Source organism: Echinops telfairi, unplaced genomic scaffold (assembly GCF_000313985.2).
Source record: "Echinops telfairi isolate 266 unplaced genomic scaffold, ASM31398v2 ScPeMD7_5868;HRSCAF=6743_1, whole genome shotgun sequence".
Taxonomy (NCBI): Eukaryota; Metazoa; Chordata; class Mammalia; order Afrosoricida; family Tenrecidae; genus Echinops; species Echinops telfairi.
Window position 1 is genome coordinate 7,116,085 of NW_022109768.1, and position 11,409 is coordinate 7,127,493.

The window sequence follows — 11,409 nt, forward strand, 5'->3', positions numbered from 1 at the left end:
AGTCAGCCTCGTTGCTTTTTTGTCCCCCCTAAAACACATAAGACTTTATTTTCATGGACCTATTTTAAATCCACCTAAAATAGACATGATATTCAGTAGGTAAATGATTTAATTAGACAATAGATATGCAGGTATTATTTTTGTTCTTTGATAAGAATGAGAAAACAAAACACTTTCCTTTTGTTTATAATTTTTCAAACTGGAGAGCTAAAGGTAAAGTGAAAAATTATTTCAAGCTAAGAATAAATGCAACAGGGTAAACATGTTCTTATTAGTTCACAATATACTGTTCGAAACATAGAAGTAAGAAAGTAACATAGAAGAAAGAAACCTGCATATTATTTATAGGAAATAATACACACTTTTTCAGAAGGTACAATTTTCAGGAAAAAAAATTTACAGAAGACACATTTCATTTTTTTTTAAGGAAAAAATATGCATGTGTGTATACAAACACATATGAGGGGCTTTTAAAAGTTCATGAAAAATTCCATTATCTTTCACTTCCAATTTTCCACAAACTTTCTGATGCCCCTCTGTATGTGTACATGATGTATAATATCTAAGTATATAAAATTGAATCCTCTTTTCTTGCTCCATTCCTTCCTGTATCTCTCCCTTACTTGACTTTAACTAATAAGTCCCCTTGGTTGAAACTAATTTAATATACACATAGAGAAAGTTGAGTTCACGGATAATACTAGCACTATTAATCTAGATGGTATAAGCATTCAAAGGGAGCACAACGGGCTTTAGCTTTCCCGCTATTCTGCACTGGAGGTCATAACTGCCGAGCAATGGTAATGATATGGTTTCCATAGCAACTGGTTCCGTGGAGGGCTAGACCTCTGTCTAGGGTGCTGTCAGTGTATGTAGAGTTTCAGTGAACAGAAAGTCCCAAAGAAGGATCTGCTTCTACCTAATCCAGTTTTAATTGAACTCTAGAGACTTTGAAGTGACGCCTTGAACCAGGCATATACTATTCCAATAAGAAATGAACCTCTTGCTTAGCTAGGCCTCAGCTGCTGCTCAGTACTGACACCTTTCCTTAATGGAAACTTTAAAGAAATGTTATTACATCGACTTCAGCTAGTAATTCTGTTAGTTAAGGGATTCTTTATTATTTGTCATCCTCAACTATCTCATCTATAACTGTAGAATTTTATTTGTTGATTTTTTTTCTTTAAAAAAAAAATCAGATCAGTTGTTGTTAGTGAAGTTTTATATTTTGTTTCCTTTGACAATATTAAATAATTTGTATCCCTTTTCCTAGTTTAGAAATTTTATACTACCTGAGTATATATAACATGGAAAACAATAGTATTTATTTAATATTACTATTTATTTAATGTACCATTACTATTTAATATTACTATATCATGTATAAAACATACCAGATAATGCTAGCTGTCAAATGTGAATATAAATGTAATAAGAGTACAAAGAGATATCATGATAAATGGAGATTGAAGTTGTCAAGGATTTCATCTTGCGTGGATCCACAATCAATGCTCATGGAAGCAGCAGTCAAGAGATCAGATGACCATTGTATTAAGTAAATCTGCTATACAAAACCTCTGTAATGTATTACTTTAAGGACTAATTGCCTCATATGAGGGGTACCCCCCAAAAATGAAGGAAAAAAAACCCCTGCTTGGCGGAGCTGTTATAGTATGCATTTTTCCTGCTAGGGGAGCATCAAGCCGCTCCCCCTGAGTTAATGCACCCAGTGATGTCACCTGCAAAGGTTCTCCCTGGTCACAGTGAATTTTTTCATGAAAGTAGTTTTGCTCGAAACTTCATTTTTCATGGTGGCTGATTTAAGAGAATATTTTGTGGCTGTGGGATTTTGTTTCCTACTTAGGAAGCATGCAACAGAAACTGTTGTGATATTGAACACAGCTTACAAGGACGGTGCTATGGGAAAAACTGAAATGTATGAGTGGTTTTCTTGTTTCAAAAATGGTGAAATATTGATTGATGACAAACCTAGCTCTGGATGTCTGGATGTCAACTTCCCGAATGGACAAAAATGTCGGCTTATAGTGCATTTGGAGTTGTTCTACCAAGTTAGACTGTTAATCAAACTTTCTATTTAGAGCAGCGGTTCTCAACCTGTGGGTTGCAACCCCTTTGGCGGTTGAACGACCCTCACAGGGGTCACCTGATTCCTAACAGTAGTAAACTTACAGTTATGAAGTAGCAACGAAAATAATTTTATGGTTGGGCGTCACCACAACATGAGAAAGTGAATTAAAGGGTCATGGCATTAGGAAGGTTGAGAACCACTGCTTTAGAGGTTCTGAAAAGATAGCCTAACAGTGTGCAACAAAAAGACCTGATTTGTGGCAGATGGGAGACAAATTTTGCCATCACGACAGTGCACTTGCTCATGTAGCCATCTCAGCGTGCCAGTTTTTGGCAAAAAACAGCATACCTCTCTTGCCCCATGCACCTTACTCACCTGGCCTCACTTTATGCGACTTCTTTTGTTTCAGAGAAGGTAGGAACATTAAAAGGACAGCTATCTGACAACATAGGAGAGGGGAAGAAAGATTGAGGAAGGTGCTCTCAGTAATCCAGATGAGTTTGATAAATGTTTCCAAGAATAGAATGGCAGATTTTACTAATGTGTAATGTGTCATGTAGAGTATTTTGAAGTTGATAAGGTTGTTTTATAAAAAAATTTAAATACATAGCTTTGAAAATAAAAATTCCATTTGGGGGGGGGAAATCCCCTACATATGCATTTGAAAGTTGGACATTGAATAATAATTGACCAGTTTGAACTATGGTGTTGGCAAAGAATATTGAAAGTACCATGGACTTACGAAAAGAGTAAAAAATTCTGTCTCGGAAGTACAGTCAGAGAAGAATGAGAAGACTTCATCACACTTACTTTAGACATGTTATCGGGAGAGACCAGTCCTTGGAGAATGACATCATGCTTGGGTTGACATAGTGGCTGCAACAATGGGCCCACACAGCAGTAATTGTGAGGATGGCACGGAAACTGGGTAGGGGCAGGGGCAGATAAGTTGTTCTCGTTAATATAAAACTTACTTGGGGATTGAAAACTCACTGGCATTGACTCAATTCCGACTTATAACCACACTATATACAGGACAGGGCTAAACTGCCCCTATGCGTTTCTGAGACTATAACTCTTCATGGGCGTAGTCAACCTTCTTTTTCTCTTGTGGAGCAGCTGGTGGTTTTGAGCTGCTGACCTTGTGCTTAGCAGTCCAATGCATAACCACTACACCACCTGGGCTCCCTCAGATATTATAAACCCAAGAATAAAGGTAGTGGTTTGCTCTGAAGGAGGAAGAAATTAGGATCAGGAAAATTCCAACACTATGTATAATGCTGAATAGAAATATCAATTTAGATATATGCAATAATATGGCAAGTGGTAGGATTTAGTAATGTTGAATAGTAGATAATTTCAACTCTCACTGCCATTGAGTCAATAATGAGTCACAGCGACCCATAGGAGAAGGTAGAATTGCCCCTGTGGGTTTCTGAGACTGCAACTCTTTATTGGAGTGGAAAACCCAATCCTTCTCCCTCAAGAGTTGCTAGTGGCTTTGAACTGCTGACCTTGTGGATCACAGCCCAACTTGTAAGCAGGGCTCCTTAAGTAGTAGATACATAGAGATATTTCTTAAAAAATACTTTTGAGTATTCTGTACATTGGATAATAAAACTGATTTTCAAGGGAGCATCCTGCTTGCTATATTACAAGTAAATCTTTAAACATTTTTCTTAAAAATAGGGGATATAAATATAATTTTCTCATTACTTACAACTATTTCAGTGCATTGAAAATCTTGGAAGAATGGTTTAGGACCCTATTTCTGTTAATAAATGGAATATCCTATAATATAATTATTTTGTTAAATGACAACGACTTTGTAATGTAGCATCAACATTATAATCAAGAGGTTATCTTACATAGTTCCATGGATACAAAAGGTAAAATTTGAGAATTAGTATGTGATATTCCTAGCATTTCCCCTGAGCTTAAAAAAAAATGCAAAAAAGGAAAGCTTTACTTTTTTTCTCTTTCATTTATAATCTGAAAAATAGTGCTGGAAAACAAGTGTATTGATTAAAATTTTGGTGAAGTCAATCCTAGTTTAACAAAAATTTAACCTAGAACAAGCTATTATTGTATACAATGGAAACTCTAGACTTGTGGATTAGGAAATCTAAGAGTAGCCGAGACACTGTCACTGACTTGTTAAGGAATTTAAAATTTATTATTGAATGAGCGCGGGCCACATTTTCTTGATCAGTAATTGGATATATTGGACTATATGTGTTCCAGAGCAAATACAGGATTCTCTCACTGCAGGATCAACAGTAGGAAACAACATCCATTCTTTGGGAGAAAGTTGAGGCTTTCTGTTCCTGTTGGGAGTGAGTCTCAGAAACTCACGTGGGCAGTTCTACTCCACCCTGTCTGTCAGGACCACGACCAGTTGGCATCAGGATCGGAAACAAGTGCACAAGCTATGGCAGTGGGGGACTGCGTTTGCGCTTTCCCCTGCATAAAAAAAAGAAAAAGTGTCTTGGCCGTACTCATACTTAGTCTTCTCTCTTGATCGTCATTATTATAAGTATCAGTTGTATGAATGAGTTAGAATTTCTATGTCATTAGAAATCAATCTTATTTGAAATCTGTTTTTCCATTTCTGGGACTAGTAGTGGCAGAAATAGAAAAAGTTCTAACAAAAAATCAAAATGGTGACTTTGTATTTACTGAGTAACAATGTGGTATTTGTTTTGTTTTTTAATATTGCAGATGTGCTTCCTTTTAGGATGAAAACAATAGAATAGTAAAGAAAATAACAGTGTAGTTTGTGTGGCGAGTTTTTGTGAGTGGTTACTTTTGACAACTATAACTTCATTTAAAAAATATTAATTTTTAAGTTTTATTAGCACTTCACCCACATGTCATACATTTCATAGCAAGAAAGTTGTATAATTATTACCATATTCAATTCTAGAACATTTTCTTTTTCTCATTGTTATTCATGTAATTATTATTTTTCTAATCGCAACTTCATTTTTAAAGTTATATTGCCTGGAAGAATTTTCTTTAGGTACTGCTAGCAAATGTAGCTCATTTTCTTTATTAATATTATGTAAAATACTGGTGTAGAGAATTGGTGAATCTGCTTTTCTCTTTAATGCCTTCATAATTAAGCTTTTGAAATAAAGTTTCACAAAAAAAAAAACCCAAAACAAAACATGCATAACAAAGCGACAAAGAAGCTTAGGGCTAAAGACGGGATTACTCTGAATTGGCAAAGCGTTCTAAGCATCTGTGTCTGTCACTTGGGACGACAAGATTTGTAACAAGTTACTCTGACAACCGCCTTCTCTGCAGAGACATTATGCTGAGTTCATTTGCAGGTTTATGTTTAGTCTTAGCTGACAAAATGATACTTAACCTCTTATACAGTCAGCCTTTGTGCTTTCTGAATGACTGACTGTGGTGCAACAGTGACCTTAAAAGTATTTTTTTTAAGTTATGAATTTAACATATATAAAGTAAGCAAAGAGTACTTCGCTTTCACATTATAGACATGTTAAACTGAATTTTATATGTGACATATAAGAGTGTATGGCATTCTCCTTAGCTCTTCCTTAGTTTTAAGGTTTCCTCTGAAATGTTCCATAAATATGACTCAAAAATTGATCAATCAAGAATGCAGTGTTTTCATATAAAACATGTCATTGCTTTAAAAAGTCAAAACATATTTTGAAATGGATGCTTAATTTTACTCTGCTTTTCAATTTAAGCTCTTTCCCTCTTATTACTGCAAACCAGTTACAGTAATATTTCAGTTACAGAAATATTTGTATTGTTTTACACCTTGTTCTACAGTTTGTATTGTGTTGTATTTAGTTACAGAAATATTGTAACTGCAAACCAGTTACAGAAATATTTCAATAATTATTATTGAATTCTTTTTCATTGCATTTATTTTTATTGATAGGAATTTTCCCTCCTGGTTTTAATTGATGGGACGAACAAGAAACAACAACAAAACATTCTAGTATTGTTACTTACTTGAGATGATTTTTTTCCTCATTAGATCCTGGCATACACAGAAGGGCTGCATGGAAAATGGCTATTTACGGAGATAAGATCAATCTTTTCTCGTCGGTATCTTTTGCAAAATACAGCCTTGGAGATCTTTATGGCAAACAGAGGTACTGTAGAAAGTGGTTTGTCATAGAGCTAACCTTCATCTTCCTGTTGTTTCCGTATACATTGTATTGAATGTATATATTGTAGTCCCTTAGTAAATGGCTAATTATTAATTTACCTGAATCATGTTGGCTATACCAATATTGATAAATTTGCGGGTTTTTCTCAGGCAAGGTAGAGAGGAAACATGTTTTCTCAGGAGTATTTGTAGCTCATGTGCAAGAACGCCAAAACATTTGTGGAAAAATGGAATTAAGAACTAAAGGAACTTTTCCATGAACTTTTTGAAGCTCTCTTGGGTAATGTTCTGATATTGAAGTTAAAACATAATTTAAAATTCAAGACCAACCAAATTAATATCTTCTGATATTAATGACTTTATGGCTTTGCTATTTTCATGTTTTTAAGAATAAAAATTTATGGATGAACATCTAATGGAGCTCTAGTGGTATAGTGGGTTACATATTAGGCTAGTAAGCACAAGGTCAGTGGTTCAAAACCATCAGCTGTTCTATAGGAGAAAGATGAAGCCTTCTGTTCCAGTTAAGAGTTATAGTCGCATAAATCCACACGGTCGGTTCTACTTTGTCCTTTAGGGTACCTGAATCCAACTCATCTGAATATCAATTAGTTTGTTTGTTTTTCTTTTCTTTTTGTTATCAAATGAGGATTGTTATTTTGAGTATATATGTAGTGATACTTGCCTCTTAATACTCAGAATGACCATTAAAAATAGATACTATTAAAAAGCACTTCACTGTGGCTATTAACTATAGAAGAAAAGTCTGTTTTCAACTCATACCGAGTTTTGTATTCTATGAGGCTGTATTAAATGCAAACAAACTTTGAAGAGAGAATATTTTAATAACTGTTCACCATTGGAATAGCTTTATCTATAGACTTTTTAATGATAGACTATTAATTATATAAACTTCAATATTTTTAAAGGTTCTTTCTAAGAATTCATGGAAATATATTTGATTTTACAAAATAGAATTTATCTAAAAGTTATAATATCAGCTGCATATCATATTGATGATATGAGCTTCTGACATGTTAAAGAAAGAGCTGTTTGTGATAAAAGAGTTTATACGTGAAATGAGTACCATCTTTGGCATATTAATACTAAAGTTTGATCTAACATAAGGCATAAAATGAGAATTGGATTTGATAGGCATCCAAATTAAGAGTAAATATGTTACTGTACAAAGTTTTCTGAAAAGATAACATGATTTTCTAATTTTTTTAAAAATTATTTTTTTATAGTTGCTGTAATGTTCAACTTCCCAGATCCTGCAACAGTAAAAAAAGTGGTTAACTATCTACCTCGAGTCGGTATTGGGACCAGTTTTGGATTGCCTCAGACCAGGTGCTGTATTATACGAGAAAAATGAACTCAGACTTGTTCTTAGAATTACTTCTGCTTTCATAATGTGTTCCATAATAAGTCACGATCAATATTAGTTTTATTTTGAGTCACTGCATTGTAATGCCTTCAGGTTTCACTTGCACATAGTATAGAGTTCAGCCGAAGAGTATGTACTCACTAAATAAATCATTAAACAAGATACCCTGGCCCCTTCTTCTGTCAAGATAGAGGTAATTTATAGGATGGATTTTCCGTCTTTTAGATGAAAAATGTAAATCTTGACATTTTAGGAAAGCTGTAAGTAGAGAAATTTACTGTCTTTTATTGATGGGCTAGATAGAAAGCTGGAGATACCTTTTACTGAACTTAAAAAAGGCTTGTTTATGCCTATGATATTTAGCATTAAATCATATTCGTATATTTTGCAGCATGATGCCACAACATTGCCATCACAAATGGCCAAAATAGAAAAAAAAGGCAATATTTGATGTAGAGGAACTAGAATTCACATATACTGCTGGTGGGAAAGTAAATTAGTACACTCACTTTGGGTAACTCATTGGAAATACTAACTATATGTGACCATGTGCAGACCCTATGCGTAAAGGATTTATTGTACACATACGTTCACCAAAAGGTATATACAAAGATGTTACTTAGCATTATTAATGATAGGCTCAAACTGAAAATTAAGTTAGCAGAATAGGTAAATACATTATAGTATAATCATACAAATGAATATACAACAGTGAAAATAAATTATTGCAATGCATAGCAACATAGATGAATTATGTGAAAGAAGCCAGGCACAAATGATTCTACTTAGATAACAGCCAACAACAGATAAAAGTCACCCCTGCTTTTAGATGTCAAGATGCCACACTTCCTTAGTGAATTGTGGTTTCTGAGTGAGGCATAAGAGGTGCTTCTTGTATACTGCTAATTATTTCTTGACTGAGATGATGATTATTCAGGTATATTTTGAAAAAGTACTTTTGAATTTTTCTGTTACATTGCAGTAAAAAGTTTAAAATTAAAACAAAAAGATTCCACTACACAAAAATTAGCATTATTCGTTAGATCAGAAACATTGTTTTATGTTGTTGTTTTCTAAGCCTTTTCACAAACACAGGGTCATATGCATCCAGAAATATGGGTTCTGTCATTTGCACTTTGTAGACCCTATGATTATTTTATCAGATCCCCCCCAAATTTTTTTAAGCTTTTTTTGCTTGCTAGTACTCACTGCCATTGAGCTGATTCCAAATGACAGTAATGCTATAGGACAGGGTAGAACTGCCCCTGTGGGTTTCCAAGACTGTATCTCTCTCTCTCTCTCTCTCTCTCTCTCTCTCTCTCTCTCTCTCTCGTTTCTAAAGATCACTTTATTGGGAGCTCATGCAGCTCTTATCACAATACATCCATCCATCCATTGTGTCAAGCACATTTGTACATTTGTTGCCATCATCATTTTCAAAACATTTTCTTTCTACTTGAGCCCTTGGTATCAGCTCCTCATTTTTCTCCTCCCTTCCCACCCTCCCTTCCTCATGAATCCTTGATAATTTATAAGTTATTTTTCATGTCTTACACTGACCTTTGTCTCCCTTCACCCATTTTTCTGTTGTCCATCCCCCAGGGAGAGGGTTATATGTAGATCATTGTGATTGGTTCCCCTTTTTTCACTCCACCTCCCCCTTACCTCCTGGTATCGCTCTCTCATTATTGGTCCTAAGGGGTTTATTTGTCCTGAATTCCCTGTGTTTCCAGCTCTTATCTATACCCGTGTACATGCTCTAGTCTAGACGGATTTGTAAGGTAGAATTGGGATCATGATAGTGGGGGGCAGGAAAGATTCAAGAACTAGAGGAAAGTTGTATGTTTCATCGGTGCTATACTGCACCCTGACTGGCTCGTCTATCTCTAACTTGTTATGCGAGTAGAAAGCCCTGTCTTTCTCTCTCAGAGCGACTGGTGGTTTCAAATTGCTGAACTTGCAGATCGAAATCCAATGCATAACCAGAACACCACTAGAGCTCTTCTTGCTGCTAATAGTCTGAAGTAAAAACATACCAGAATTTAATGAAATCCCACATTTGACAAAGATTGACACGGTGGCTGCATCTATAGACCCAACCATAAAACCATGAAGGTGGCACAAGGTCAGGCAGTGGTTTGTTCTGTCTTACGTAGGGGAGTTATGAGTTACAACGGACTGAATGGCACCTCACAACAACAAAGAGGATAAGTCAAAGAAAAGAAAAGGCAACTGGGCCGTGAACCCAAGGATTAGCAGTATGCTGCCCACATAAAGCCTACTATAAATATAAATACTTCTCAGGTCGAAACTAGAAAAGGTATACAATGCATATACATAGTGCATCTCGAACTATAATTCCATGCTGATAGGAATGTAAGTGATATAATTGACTTGAAAGCTTTTTCCAGTTTCTTAAAAAGTTCAACATATTCTCAATGTACAGACATCTAGCATCCCCCCCTCACACATGTTTACAAAAACCAGAATCAAATGCATTGCCGTAGAGTCAATGCCACCTCATAGTGACCCGATAGGACTGGGTAGAACTGCCTCTTGGAGTTCCTGAGACTGTAACTCTTTATGGGAGTGGAAAGAGTCTGGTGGTTTCAAACTGCTGACGTTGCAGTTAGCAACCCAACACACAACAGCTATGCCACCAGGAAAATGTGTACACATTTGCATATACTTATAAAAATATAATATAAAATTTATATTCATAAAATAAAAGCAATGTTTATAAAATAGTAAGTGGATAAAGAGATTGCAGTACATATATTCAAGTAATTACTACTAAGAAATATAAAGAAACCCCCCAAAATCCTTGCTGTTAAGTTGAATTCAGATGCATAGCAATCCTCGAGAAACAGAGCAGAACTTCTGCACAGGGTTTCCGAGGCTGTGAATTATTACAAAAACAGATTGCCTTATCTTTCTGGACAGGGTCTGGTGAGTTTGAACCTTTGAGTTAATAGCCAGCTGAGAGTTTAACCGCCATGCCACCAGGTTCCTTGAAAAGAATGAATTAGCATTATGCTAAGGAAAAGAAGATAGGGAATATTGGTTATATTTCATATAATTCTGATTATTTGAAGTTGTTGAGAAAACAGAAGTCAGTAGTGATATAAACCAGACCATTAGTTGGCAGGATCCAGGAGTTGGTACCAGGGAATTGACTACCCAGGATTCAAGGACCCTTTTTGGAGTGTGTTTTGATTGTGATGGTAGTTACAGGAATATATATATTGAAACCATATCAAACTGTAGATTTCATTTTGGAAAATGGTAAAGTACATATTTATAAAAATCATTGAAAAGTTAGGCTTTCTAAAACAAACATACTTAAAATATCTCTTATAGATGTTTATTTGTATATTCATTTTCATTTGGATTCCATGTACTCACTTTATATTCATATAACTACTAGTTAACATTATTTAAAACTTAAGAATGATTATCACTTGAATACAAGTTATTTAATTATCACATGTTTGTTATAATTTTTCCTTCTTGACTTCAATTTTAAATCTATATATTAAGGATTCTACAACTATAATGTATTTGACTAGGATTTTTATCTTTTATTTCTAGCAAATTAGAGCTCAAATTTTAGTATCTTAATACATATGGACATAATAGCTAAAACATGTTTTAATCATTTTATTGAGGGCTTGTACAATTCTTATCACAATGCATACATATATCCATGTGTCAAGCACATTTTTGCCATCGTCATTCTCAAAACATTTGCTTTCTACTTGAGCCCTTAAATAGCTC

The 11,409-nt window shown here is 34.8% G+C and overlaps 1 protein-coding gene across 1 annotated transcript in view; it reads left to right on the forward strand.

Moving 5' to 3' along the window:
• LRBA (LPS responsive beige-like anchor protein) overlaps positions 1-11,409 on the forward strand; it is a 752,417-nt gene that overhangs the window by 511,950 nt on the left and 229,058 nt on the right. The window contains exons 39-40 of the mRNA XM_045295806.1: positions 6,111-6,228; positions 7,493-7,595. Of these exons, the coding sequence (XP_045151741.1) occupies positions 6,111-6,228; positions 7,493-7,595 (221 nt within the window). The remainder of the gene's footprint in view (positions 1-6,110; positions 6,229-7,492; positions 7,596-11,409) is intronic.